The sequence below is a fragment of the Poecilia formosa genome, unplaced genomic scaffold (genome assembly GCF_000485575.1).
Source record: "Poecilia formosa unplaced genomic scaffold, Poecilia_formosa-5.1.2 Scaffold2, whole genome shotgun sequence".
NCBI classification, from domain to species: Eukaryota; Metazoa; Chordata; class Actinopteri; order Cyprinodontiformes; family Poeciliidae; genus Poecilia; species Poecilia formosa.
Genome location: NW_006799941.1, coordinates 4,480,039 through 4,493,193, shown reverse-complemented (window position 1 = coordinate 4,493,193; position 13,155 = coordinate 4,480,039). Strand labels below are relative to the sequence as shown.

Sequence of the window (13,155 nt, the reverse complement as noted above, 5' to 3'; positions counted from 1 at the left end):
TAACACTGAAAGACCTGAGAGGAGAGCAAAAGTTAAAATTATTCTTAGTTTTTTTGTTTGTTTGTTTTTTTTAACTACATGTGATTGGACTTACCTGAAGCAACGATGGATAGGGCAACAGAGGCCGACAGGTTGTTCAGAAGAGGTTGCCTGCAGTATCTTAAGGATTTTGACCTTTTATGGCAACAAAAAAAAACAAAAAGCACTTTTACACTTAAACCCATGACCTGTGTGTGACTTTACGTGATGTCTACATCCCAGTTACCTCCCCATGACGTAGAGCTGGGGGGCCAGCACCACCACGATGAACACTGCATTCACTATTTGGCTGTTAATGAAAATTACACATCAGTTGTCATGCATGAACGTAAATGATAACTCCCTCTCTATAAGAGTACTTACAATTTTAACCTCTGGTTCAGCGGTATCCATCTGCTGCTGTGATAGGCCATGAAGACCAGCATGTAGAGAAACATCGATGCTGTGCATTCAGGCGAGGGCGTGTGGAAACACTGCGCTGCTGGCTAAACGTGCTGCAAGGACAGATTGGGTTTCATTCACTGTTACAATACAATCCACATCAGATGTCGCAATTTTTCTTATATCGCCATGTTTATGTAATTTGGCCCGCTTCCTCTTTGCAGATTTGTTTATTTCATCAACACAGGAGGATTTTTGAGGATGAACAGCTTGTCTTACTTTTATTATGGTACAGTTTCCCCCGCCTGTTGCCCAATGACCTGGTTTGCTTTCCAGTAACACTATGAATAAGCAGGTACAAACAATGGATGGATGGATCACACTATCCTAAGCCAAAATAAAGAAGTGTACCAAGCAGTAGTTTAGAAATAGAGTTCAAAGCATAGTCTAAACAAAGAGAGGGCAGACGGAGGAAAAGCAGCTCCACCTCGTGTCCCTGAACAGGTCTGGTGCTCCAGTCAAAAACAGATTTGTTTTGGGAAACCAGAGTCTTTGCCAACCTCAAGGCTGAGAACCACTTTGTTAAAAGTTGCTAGAAAGTGGACCAAAAACCAACAACTCTTTTGGTTAAAGTCAAATTCCTTTTACTTTGGTTAAAATACCAGCCTCATAATTTTCTATTTCAGCCTGCAATCTGAAATGTTTCTTTAGCCGAGCCAAATCCACTTCAACACACCTGCAGCCTGTTGACGTTTAATCAACAGGCTGAAATGTGTGGCACTGCTGTGTTCTTTCATGCAGGGAGTTTCCTCATATTATGCAAAAACTACTCCTCTTCCTGTGTGCTTTGAATAAGAGAGGTGAGCGTTGCAACGCCTTGCCTCATGCTGACGCTATAAAACATCCAGGAACTCACAGTGCCAAGTTTTCACGACAGCCAAACCTCCAAAATGCCTGCAGACTTCAATGGAACATGGGATATGGTCAGCAATGACAATTTAGATGGCTACATGATTGCACTTGGTAAGGTTTTCTTCTTTTAATTATTAGCTTGATGCATTAGCTGTGTGGATGTCTTAATTTTAGTCAGATTAAGTGTTAAAAAAACAAGCCTGTGTTATGGATGATTTTCTAAATTAAACTGGTTTATGTCATGCAGACATTAACTTTGCAACACGCAAAGTCGCCTCTATGCTGAAGCCTCAGAAGGTGATCAAACAAGATGGAGATTCTTTCACCTTACAAACCATCTCCTCTGTGTTAAAGTACGAGTGCTCCTTCAAAATTGGAGAGGAGTTTGAAGAGGTGACGAAGGGCATGGACAACCGCAAGTGTCGGGTAAATGAGCAAGTAGCGTTTAAAACTTTCAAATCGGCATAAAATTGAAACCTCCAGAGAATTAATGGTTTTTCTTTTACACCTCTACCAGTCTGTGGTTAACTGGGACAACGATAAGCTGGTGTGTGTTCAGAAAGGAGAGAAGAAAGACAGAGGCTGGACTCACTGGATTCAGGGAGACGAGCTCCATCTGGTATGCTGGCTCACTTTTTATATCCAGTTAGAAAAGACGCATTAGTCCTGTATGCCATATTTAGAATTAACCCCTTTACTTTGCTCTACTAGATTATGATTTTACTGTTCATGTATGAAAAAGTCCTACAAATTTGATAAAGCTTTCATTTTTCTCTTTCAGGAGTTGGCCTGTGAAGGTCAAGTGTGCAAGCAAGTCTTTAAAAGGATGTGACCCTGACTTTGAAGATAATGCTATACCTCATATATGTTTTCATCATAACATGAGATGCATGCAAAATAATAAAAAAAAAAGCAGACCAGAGATCTTGATTTATTTCAACACTAAATGCAGGAGCTTTGTATTTTTCTCTCTTTTAAAATCCCATTATGAGAAGGCACAAAAAAATATACCGTAGGTAAAACAAAATTATTTTTGACTTGACTGGAAGTGATGATGAGCAGCAAACTGGGAGTTTTTTCCTCTTGAAGGCCTGAAACAGCTGGGTGGGAGGAGATGTCCCCTTTAAACCAAAAGGTCACTTCCTGCACAAAACAAGTCTTTCCCCAATGTGTCTTACTCTAGTACAAGTCAGAGTGAAGAGACTCAGTGACTGATCTATTAAACTATGTTCTAACTGTGCAAGCAGAGAAATTTTGACTGATTAGGATAATGGTAGCTATTGCATAACTTCCAAAGTTAATCTGAAAAACAAAAAAGTACTGCAAAAACAAAACGCATCAACATGGTGTGAAAGATGCAAATCTTGCGTTCCTTTTTATTGCTCTCATATGGAAAGCAGTCATTAAATTTTGAGGTCTGAGTTAACAAAAACAAAACTCCAGTCTTCCCTGAGAACTTTATTATATAACCAACTTCAAAAGTCCCAAGTCCTGTACCCTATCATTTTATGTTGGTCAGCATAACGGCACTTGGGAAAACTTTGTAAAGTGAAATCACTTGTAAAAATGTTTGAGGCCCAAATTCTTTGTTTTTTATAAACCTTTCAAACCCGCTTGAGTTGGCTACCTTCTTTGTTATGGCTCATTTAACATCCCTTTGGGATCAAAGTAGCTATGAATTTGGATTATGGGCAGATACTTGTTTTGCATAAGGGCAGATATGACCTTTCAGTGCAATTGAAATGTCTTTGCTAACATTTCATGTTAGCAAAGATGCTAACATGAAATAAAAGAACACCCTCTGAATTATACAGAGACTGCAATTCATATTGAGTAGATTCACTGATCATTTATAGTATCCACATATTTTAACTATACATTCAAAGATGTTTTCATCACGTCAAACTAGTGTAACATTTAATCAACAATCAAAACCTTTCTAAATTTGGATTACATCCGGAGGTGGGCACTAGCTCCTTATGAATGGGTATTATTGAAAGGAAATCCAGTCAGTTAACAATAAATGTAAACCACTTAAGCAGGCAGCAACACTCAGATAGCGCTGAATGTGACGTGCCTTGTAGTTCAGCATTACGGCCACGTGGGGGCGCTGTGTAATTTCTCAACTCAGATGTTAAGAGTCGTTGGTTTGTGCCGCGAGTTTTTGTTTTTGTCAGCGTCTAAAAAGTTCAGTTAGCAACCAGATAAAACCATGAGCTAACAGTACGCTTCAGCCAGGTATAAATCTGATCTGTTCGACATTTTGGTTATTTTTAAACTTATCTCGCAGCCGCTCAAAAATGTCAGTTGACAAAGAGGAAACTCGTCAGGTAAGAGACATTTTGTTACCATTACCATCGTATCCACTTAGCCAGGGGTAGCTAAGGTTGCATCAACATCCCTCTGTCAAAGTTTTTAATGAGTTGTTTCTGTGTTTAGAGGTTGAAGGCAGCGGTTCATTACACGGTGGGTCGGTTGTGTCAGAAGATCGGAGAGGACCACCGGAGGGAGTTCAGCCGACAGACCATAGCAGCCATAGCGGAAACGACATTCAGGGAGTGCGGTGAGTTTCTGAATCGTACAGTGCGACTTTCACGAAACACCGCCGCCTTACATAGTGACGGAATAAGTCATTCAATGTTTCACTTTTATGTACCTGCCAAACAGGTACATAAACATATAAACTAGGGATGTCCAACATGTGGCCCTTGCCCCACAAGCAAAAAGAGCGATTTTTACAAAATCTTCTTAAACATGTTTTCAGATACAAGACGACTGTTTTCCTTTATTAACGATGTTTCTCTTTTCATTGATTGCCCTAAACAGCAAACACTGCCCGATTTGTTTTGCCTTGCACAAAAAATAAAAGAAAAAATGAGAATGAACCCAAAAAAGGTTGAAGAATATTTACATGGTATTTAACTTACCCTGCTTACATTTCTATCAACAATACTTAACTAAATTGACATTACTTTTATATTAAAAATATTGTTCATTTAGTAAGGGATAAAAATAAAATGTCTTCAGAAATATGTTTTAGGTTAGAAACTTTTGCTATTTTTAAAAGCTATTTCACATTGCAACCACAATGTATGGTATTTTATTCTGATAGACCAATAATTCGTCAATTACATTAGGTTTGTTTGGTATCTTCCATTATGTTTCAATTTTCACTGTTAACTGAGATAAAATAAAGCAAGAAACAGGGGATTGATGAATGTAAAATGTCACAATGCCGTCCTTGTTACTAATGAAAGCAAGGTTTTTACATGTTACCTCAAGTGTAATGTTTAAAATGTATTGCATTTAATGCAACACACATAAAATCCTGTGTGGGTCCAACATTAATGATCTTCTATCTTCAATTCAAAATTAGGCTCATAATGTTGAATTTTAACCTCCAGAATGTTTTCTTCACATTTTAAAACTCCAGTCACAGTTGTGATGTAATACTCCTTGAGTTTAATTAATAAAATTAAATGTTGACAGAAAACATGATGTAATGGTTTTCCCTCTGTTCAGACATCTTTGCCAAGGATCTGGAAGCTTTTGCCAGGTAAGGCTTTCCGAAGCTCAACCATTTTAAATATTCAGGGTTTTATTCCTCTAGTAAAAACAGAAAAACTTTATATTACGACTGCTGTGTTTTGTTTTGTCTCTAGACACGCCAAAAGAAGCACGGTGTCTTCAGAGGATGTAAAACTTCTAGCCCGCCGCAGTAGTGCTCTGGTAGGTTCGAGAAAAATAACCAAGTTACACGATTCCTCGACACACTTTCAGTATACTACAGTTGTACATGTCATATATATACACATTCTACAGGAGACGGCACATTTTTATTGTTTCATTTGCCTTTATTTAGTCCAACCACATACAAAATAAAAGTGAAGAACTGGCCCAGGAGCAGAGAGATTCCAGAAAGAAGAGTACAGTGAAGAGGAAGAGCAGAGACACCGAGGAGGAGAGCAGAGAATGAGGACAAGCCACAGGGAAACCTGCAGCGTCTGACTTTCTGCCCAACATGCATAGAAAAATAGGAGCTTGACCAGAACAAACTGCTTTAATGAACTTTACAGAAACAAGACTGATAGAAAGCTAAACTCGTCTCAGTAGGCGCCGAGTTGGCATGAAGTGACGAATGATGAGCAACAAAATCTTTAGAACTGTTCATGTAACATTTACTGCGACCAATAAATCCTATATTCATCTACCTGGTTTGGGTTGCTTAACAGATCATTAAATCCTCCAAAATACTGTTTGACGTACCGAGTAAAGCTTCAACGCAGTTTGCCCCTTCACCATTTTGTCCTGACTGGTTCACACCCAAAAGCCTATTAAATGGTGGTTAAGCTTTTTTTTTTCTTTTTTTTTAACAATAAAACCCCAAATAAACATCATGCATATTATTTACCTTAATATTTTCTGTAATTCTTATATAAAAAAAATTGGGTTTGGGGCCAACATTTTTCCTAAATATGCAATTTTGGTCTCTGATCAAACAAAACACTATGCAGGTAAATAAACATTTATTTAAAAAAAAAAAAACACTGGAAAAAAAGAAGTTCATCAGCAGGTATGAAGTTTCCCTAAGGAGAGTAAAAACTGATGCATGGTTACTACTTTCTGTAGATTTGACGGTTTAAAAGCAACTGCAGAAGAAAGAAATGGCGAAGGGGCGAAAAGGAAAGTACCCGCAATTAAAGTAAACCGTCTGCTTTACAATTTTTATTTAATCCATGCATAGAGCTCAATATTTATAAAGCAATAAAGTAGAGATGCACCGAGACACTGACTAATCTTATTTCACGATGATCTGAGACTAACATCTGATCTTTCTTCTGATTAGTAGAAGTACCAACAGATCACGCAGAAAAAAACTCTCCTCTGACTAAAAGACTGTTGGCTATTCTCAATGTCAGGGTAATTTTTTTTTTAGTTCAGTTTATTTGGATTTTGTGTCCAACAATATTTAAGTGATAGAACTTACTAAATTTGGATTTAAAAAATGAGCTCGATTATTTCCAATGCAATATTTTCAGAAGGCCAATTCTGTGTAGAGAAAAATTTATCCATTTATGGTTTTGGTTGTGTGTGCTATTAATCTGTTTCATTTATCGTTTTTCATTGTTAGTCTGGATATTTAAAATGTCTTCCAGTTCCGGTGTCAAGAGTTGTTTAAATATTAATATTGTATTTTTGAGAACAACAAACTTTAACATTTATCGCAACTACTAATCTATCATCCAGCAAAATTTATCTGGATGATCAATTTTATTTAGGCTGCTTCTTTTGGGGGGTAAAGAAATCTCTTAAGAGAAACAGTTTAATTTTATTTACATTCAGAAACTTAAAGACTAACTTGTCATTCTTAAATTTAAAAGAAAAATCTGATTCTGAAAAAAAAAATCTATATTAGTAACGGTAGGTCAGAGGTTAAAAAAAATTTGATCAAAATTCAGCAACTGCATCTCAGATCGGTGCATCTCTACAAACAAAACTGTCCAAATGCAATGTTTATATTTCCTTTAAATCACTTTAGGAGAAAACTAATAAAAGCCAGATAACTGGGTGCATGTTTGTTAAAAGAAACTTACCACAAACCGTCAAAGTTGATGGTTATAATTGGGAATGTGCTCTAAAAAGCCAACAGAAGCAGCAAAAGGACAGGTACTACCCCATGTCATGTCTGAGAAGGCCACACACTGAAAGTGTTGGAACTTCCATCTTCTTCCTTCAGGTCAGGGTTCAAACGGAGACCTCGACCAGCAGAGCCCAAGGTCCCTAGATATGTGAATCGAATTAGATGCTTTGGATTCCACAAACCGACTCAAGCAGTATCAGCTAAGTAACTATTCAAATGAACTTTATTTAGAGAACTCCCTTCATTTGACATGTTTTTTTTTTTCTTTTTAAAAACACCTCACAAACAACAAAGAGCTACCGGGCACCATTGGACACACACGTCTCCACGTTCTCACATCCTCACTCGCGGCCGCCCAGAGTCTTCAGCAGGTGTCATCCACATCAAGAACACGCTTACAGATCAGTTCAATTAACATGAAAGCACACACCATACAGCATTCAAATCAGATAATATAAGCAAATACAAATATTCATCACAACATTCCACTACAGGTTTTATATTTCTGCACTTAGACATACTTAGAAGGAAGGAAAAAAACTTGCAAAGAAAAAAAAAAAAAAGGGACAAATCTTGAAGTACTAATTAAAGAATGTCCATGTTAGGGGGGGGAGGCGCTCGTCGCATCCGCAGCTTCCACTCACACACTCAGAAAAGCAGTCAAATTGGGCTCTACCACCGCACAACCAGTCCTTTCCACGCGTCTCTCTCCGTTCGCTCACTCATAGCTTCACTCCTCGCCACAAGCCATCCTCAATCGCACTCATCAGTTCTTAAAATGTCAGTTGCGCAGTTCTCTCCAAATTTTTTTTTTTTGCTCTCTTAAAAAAAGTGGATAAAAGTGAAAACACCCACCGTCTCTTAGAACATGCGGAGTGAGGCCGTTCTTTGATGGCATAGCATTTACAGGTGGGAAGAGGGAGAATGATACAGGTATCACCCCAAGAATGCTGCCAAAGAGGAGCTTCGTCGCGGGGAAATGGAAGAGAGGTGAACTGCAGAAGAGATTTCAGTGAAGGCTTTTCCACAGAACTTGACTGCAAATAAAGTTGCACTTTAAAAAAAAAAAAAAAAAAAAAAGACATTTAAGTTTCAACCAGATTCTTTCCAATGCAAGATTGCCTCTCAAGCCGATGGTGACAAAAGTCGGATAATGGTGAACCGCAGACATTCATGCATTTTTCTAAATGGGCATCACATTTCACAATACATGCATTAGAGAATCCAGTTGAAATGGATACAAACAAACAAGACAGCAAAAATAGCACTTTAGTCAGAGATCCTGGTAAACAATTCACTTCAACAGTTCCTAAGTTAAATCTTTAGCATTTTTTTTTTCTCCAAATGTACAAAACGTCTTTCACCAAAGTGTTTAGTTTTCAGATACGCATCAACACTAGAAATAAACTTTTGAAAAGACTCATCTCTCTCACAATACTTACCATGGAAACACTTAACTTACATACCCCACCCAGAGGACTTTGACTCCATGCTGGACCCAAACCCTGAGCTAAACCCGCTGCCGCTGGTCGTAGAGTTTGACCCTGAGCCCCAGCCCAGACTGGCCGAGCTGGTGCCGTAGTTGCTGTTGCCTGTGCTGAAAGACTGGCCCTGGTCCCTGCTCGAACTGGTCCCACTAGAGCTGCTGCCTGACGTGGACGTCTGCTGCTGGCTCGCCAGCATACCCATCATGCCCCAGCTACTTTGCAGAGCGGCCTGAGCAGCGGCCATCATGGCGGGGTTCAGGCTAAACGACCCGAAGTTAGCCAGACTACTGTTAGCGCTGCTCCCCAACCCACTACGGTTGCTACCGAACGCCTGGGCCCCGAAGCCGTTTCCAAACCGGGCCGTACGGTCAAACTGCCTATTGCCGTGTTTGGGCTCAGCGTTTGAGATGTGAACACTGACTCCTTTGATGATAAGGTCCTCTCCACAGAGAGACTGGGCGACCTGTCGGGTCAAAACAACAACAACAACAAAAAAAACAGGACTTAACCCCTTAAACGCATCATCCGTTTCTGCTTTTACGTCACTTTAAATGTTTCAGCTCAAACTAATTTTAATAGAGAGAGAGATAACCCAATTAAAATAACAATTTCATTTATTAAAGAAAAAAACAATCCAAACAATAAGTAAGCGCTCCATGTTATGAGGAATTATTTTAATTATATGTAATAATTAGCAGAAGGTCTGTTGGAATAAGCAAAAAATCAATTAATCGCATGATAAATTAAAATGAGCTCAATAATTTCCATTTTCATGATTTATTGTTTCCATCAAAAACTGGATACAAAAGTCTTCAGTCTGGTGCTTTGGTCTCAACCATTTCTATTTTTGAAGGACAATTTTGTTTTCAGACACTTCATTATTAATTATTGCTTATTTACGTTGGACATTTAAAACCTCTTCCAGTTCCAGTGTTAAATGTTCATTAGAATCTAAAGTTTATTGAACTTTGAGGATTTGTTCTTGGATTACCATGATACTATTTGAAAGTGATCTCTAAACAATTGCAATAATTTCTGGGACAATTTAACATCCAGCAAAATGTGGCTTTGGTTCAGGCCTAGTTGGCAGTTCACTCAGTTCCCTTTAACTGTTAGTTTGTCACATTTTTCTAAATGCTGCATCAGGTGTAACATTGATGCAACTTCTCAAAAGTCCCCGAAATATTTTCTCAACAATTTCTGCCATGAAGATGATTTTTTTTTAACTGGTATAAAATAGGATTAGTTGTTTTTTTTTTTTTTTTTTTTTGAGTTAAGAGTGGAGTTTACCTTAAAACCAGTTTAATGAGCTGAAACATTTAAGTGTGATAGAAAAGCAAAACAAAAATGATTCAGACATGGCGATATATTTCTTTTGCATTTAAAACAGTACCTGATCATCTGCAAATGTCACAAAGGCAAAAGCCCGGAATGGTTTGGGGATGAAGACGTCTGTGACTTCTCCATACTGCATGAAAAACTGACGAAGGTCGTCTGTGGTCATGTCCTCTGTGCAGCGTCCGACAAACACTTTCCGGCTCCTCAGTGGCTCATCGGGACCCTGCTGTAACAAAGCAGCAGAGGGGAAACGTAAGTGTTACAGAGTGTTGATAGCGGATTTTTTTCTGGCCAATACATGAAGCTATGTGGATGGACATTACCATATTCACCTTCGAGTTAGGAAGCTTGCAGTCACACCATCTCCCATCAATCATGTGGCGCTGGGAAATCACTTTCTCCTGAGCTTCGTACTCTGTGAATCTCACAAAACCAAATCCTTTGGAGTTACCAGTCTTAGCATCTCGTTTAACCTGAGAGAACAATAATCAATAATAAACACATATCCACATAAAAAGCCATTAAAAACTGCAGTTTATCAAACAAAAACATTACGGGACGCACCTGGACCATTATGACTTCTCCAAACGTGCTAAAGTAGTCTTTCAGGTCCTGTTCAGTCGTTTTCCAGGGCAGACCCAGAACAATCAGGTCAGAGGTCTTCATGTCTCCCCTCTTCATCTTCACAGCCGAAGAGGCATCAATTTCATCCATTTTCCTTTTGTTATCTAAAATGAAATACATAAATTAACCTTGAACAGACATAAAAACCTATTCTCTTCTGATTCATAACTCTGACCGTGTTGACACTTTTTAGGTGAGCTTACAATCAAATAGAAATTTTTATTCAATGTGTATATGAACAAAGGGCAGATTTAGCAAGTATCTGCTTGTTTTATGCAATCTATACATCGTACCATTTATAATTAAAGGGCTTTATTGGCTCTGTTGTACCCAAGTGTTCCCCAGTAAGAGATTGTGTTTTTGTTCCAAAACCCATAAAAGGAATTATTGTAGTCATTTAATTCAGGCAAACAAAATTGGTAGCTATAAGTCACACTGTATTTCATATTTTAGCTGGTCTTGTTTTTTCCTCTTCATGATGCATATTTTTGACTGATGGGGCTTTTACTTTGGAGCAATAGTCCAGAAAATGTTATCTTTCAACCTTTGTACCATATTGTAAAACTAAATCACTTTTGCAGCTATATAAACTTTATTTAGCGGATCGTTTATTTGACAAAACATTTGTAACATTCAGTCACATTAGATCCACAAACCATGAAACAACATGCAGAATTTGGCTTCCCTGGTTTGTTTTCAGCATCTCTTACCCTTATTAAATCTGGACTGAATTATCCTACACAATCTTTAAAGCACCGTTGTTGGTCAGTGAAACATTTATGTTGTTTATATTAATTTAAAAAGAAGCTTCATTACCTTAAAACACTGATCTAAGAGTTTTTTAGATGTAAACAAATGAACCCCAGTTTAAATTCATTCATTCATAACTTAAATCAGTGTGGAAAATAAAGATGACCAAACTATGTAACTGGACAAAAACTGTTATGTTATGAAACTTTAAAGATGAGACATTTTGAATAAAAAATCATTCTAAAATACCACTTACTAAAATTCTGATTTTAAATGTCATGTTATGTATTGCTATGGTGGCTGTAGCTCAGAAGACAAAATATTTTTCATATTTATCCAGAGTTTCAAAGTTATTCAACTCTGATAAATGTTGAACAAAGTTGTAACAACTTGTGACCTGTCAAGAGGTAACATTTTAGAAACTTTCAAATTTCACTGGACACTTCATGAAACCGTGTCCAGTTTCGGCTGCTCTGCTCTAACTTGGAGGGCGTGGACAAAAATAAGTTAACTTTTTCTTCACTCCGACTGCGGGGAAGCAACACTACGAATCAAAATAAACAAAACGCCACTCTGTCACACATAACAAAACTGTATTTATAAGGTTTCCGTTTTTACCTTTTGGGTAGTTTACTACGTATACAACGTTGCCCCATCCGTTTTCTGGCGCGTGCAGGACCCCCTCTACGAGACGCACTCCACGCATGCACTGGGACACGGGGCTCCTGAACCGCAGGCCGCACGCCCCTGGAAACTGAGCCGCTACTGTTGACAGCAGAACCGTACCGTCGTCCTCGGCCGGGATCTCCATAGGCTCCTCGTTTTCCTCCTCCGCCACCCGAATGTACCCCTCCGCCATTCTCGTATTTAAGAAAAAAAAAATTGTTTTCTGAATGAAAACAGAAAAGCGGTTAGCCCCCTGTTTGTCCGGCTAACCTTAGCTGATGCTAACAGAGCTGAATCAGTCAGCCCAGTCTGTTGGTTCTGTCTGACGGAGAAAAACTTCTCAACTTAACGTCTCTTCACACAACCACGCCACGATATGTTTAACACCAACTTTCTTCAATAATTCCCGTAGATTGTGCTACAGGACGAACATCAGCTTTGTTCTTCCTTTGTTCGATGCAAGACGGGACAGCGATCTGTGTCGTCAACACCGGATGACAACAGTTCCAATGTGCTTCTACGCCGGCGGGAACAAACTTGACAAAACTATTTCCCCTACAAACTAATGCTCGAAAACTGAAAACGTTTAAAAACTTTTGCAAATAACTCGTCTCGACTCACAAGTAAAGCAAGACACTCGGCAAAGGTGAATGTTTTTCCACGAGGCGAAAACAGACGACACCACGTAAGGCCTTCCAAAATGGCATGGGCTAAACGAAGCAGGAACTACGTCACTTGGTTGGGCGGTATCATTTTTAGGAGGGATACTTTTCTGTACTCTGCGTCGTTGAAACAACAAACCAAAATATCTTTCGATATCTAACGAACAAATCGACCATTAGATGTTGTAAAAATGCTAATCTATTACAGCATGTTCATGGCTGTGATGAACTACACTGCAGATAATCAGTTTGACTTGTTGTTTCGCCCCTGGACATGAATCGTCCAGGCAGAGTTTTTTCATCCATAAAGACGACTTCCGTCAGTTGGTTTGTCGGGAAAGGGAAGATGGCGGTTATCCCCACAACTTAGTAAAGACAGCAGCATTTACTCTTGATCTGCTTCGTTTGGAACCACTCAGTTTGGCATAGTAGTCATAAATACTTTTTACCAGACTAAAAGAAAAATAAATTATTAATTTATATTAAAGAAAAGCTTATAATATTGTTTTAAAGAAGGACAAAGGTTTATGTCTAAAGACAGATTTGCAATAATAGTAAGGTTAATTTTTAAATTTTTATTTTTAAGAGCTTTAAATATGACCCATTTACACCATTTCTAAAATCATATATATATATATATATATATATATATATA

General features: G+C 38.3%; 3 protein-coding genes across 7 annotated transcripts; 2 read left to right on the top strand and 1 right to left on the bottom strand.

Moving 5' to 3' along the window:
- The first annotated feature begins 1,348 nt into the window (after positions 1 to 1,348).
- Positions 1,349 to 2,252, top strand: rbp7b (retinol binding protein 7b, cellular). The gene is made up of 4 exons (XM_007550669.1): positions 1,349 to 1,443; positions 1,580 to 1,758; positions 1,850 to 1,951; positions 2,114 to 2,252. Exons 1-4 carry the CDS (start codon positions 1,371 to 1,373, stop codon positions 2,162 to 2,164), a joined length of 405 nt encoding a protein of 134 aa, XP_007550731.1. The 5' UTR covers positions 1,349 to 1,370; the 3' UTR covers positions 2,165 to 2,252.
- Positions 2,253 to 3,149: 897 nt separating this feature from the next.
- Positions 3,150 to 5,868, top strand: cenps (centromere protein S). Its single transcript, XM_007550655.2, has 5 exons — positions 3,150 to 3,662; positions 3,772 to 3,895; positions 4,855 to 4,888; positions 4,995 to 5,061; positions 5,195 to 5,868. The coding sequence occupies exons 1-5, from the start codon at positions 3,633 to 3,635 to the stop codon at positions 5,306 to 5,308; spliced, it is 369 nt and encodes a 122-aa protein (XP_007550717.1). The 5' UTR covers positions 3,150 to 3,632; the 3' UTR covers positions 5,309 to 5,868.
- Positions 5,869 to 6,948: 1,080 nt separating this feature from the next.
- On the bottom strand, positions 6,949 to 12,566 carry tardbpb (TAR DNA binding protein b). Of its 5 annotated transcripts, XR_001661957.1 has the most exons (6): positions 11,791 to 12,565; positions 10,363 to 10,526; positions 10,122 to 10,271; positions 9,854 to 10,024; positions 7,829 to 8,923; positions 6,949 to 7,113 (listed from the first exon to the last, which is right to left on the bottom strand). XR_001661957.1 is itself a non-coding variant. In XM_007550627.2 (5 exons), exons 1-5 carry the CDS (start codon positions 12,029 to 12,031, stop codon positions 8,432 to 8,434), a joined length of 1,215 nt encoding a protein of 404 aa, XP_007550689.1. In that variant the 5' UTR covers positions 12,032 to 12,566; the 3' UTR covers positions 7,176 to 8,431. The 5 variants fall into 5 exon arrangements, 4 of the variants coding, with proteins under 4 accessions (XP_007550689.1, XP_007550674.1, XP_007550707.1 ...); XM_007550627.2 differs by lacking the exon at positions 6,949 to 7,113 and having other exon boundaries at positions 7,176 to 8,923; positions 9,854 to 10,021; positions 11,791 to 12,566; XM_007550612.2 differs by lacking the exon at positions 6,949 to 7,113 and having other exon boundaries at positions 7,176 to 8,923.
- Between the last annotated feature and the right edge of the window lie 589 nt (positions 12,567 to 13,155).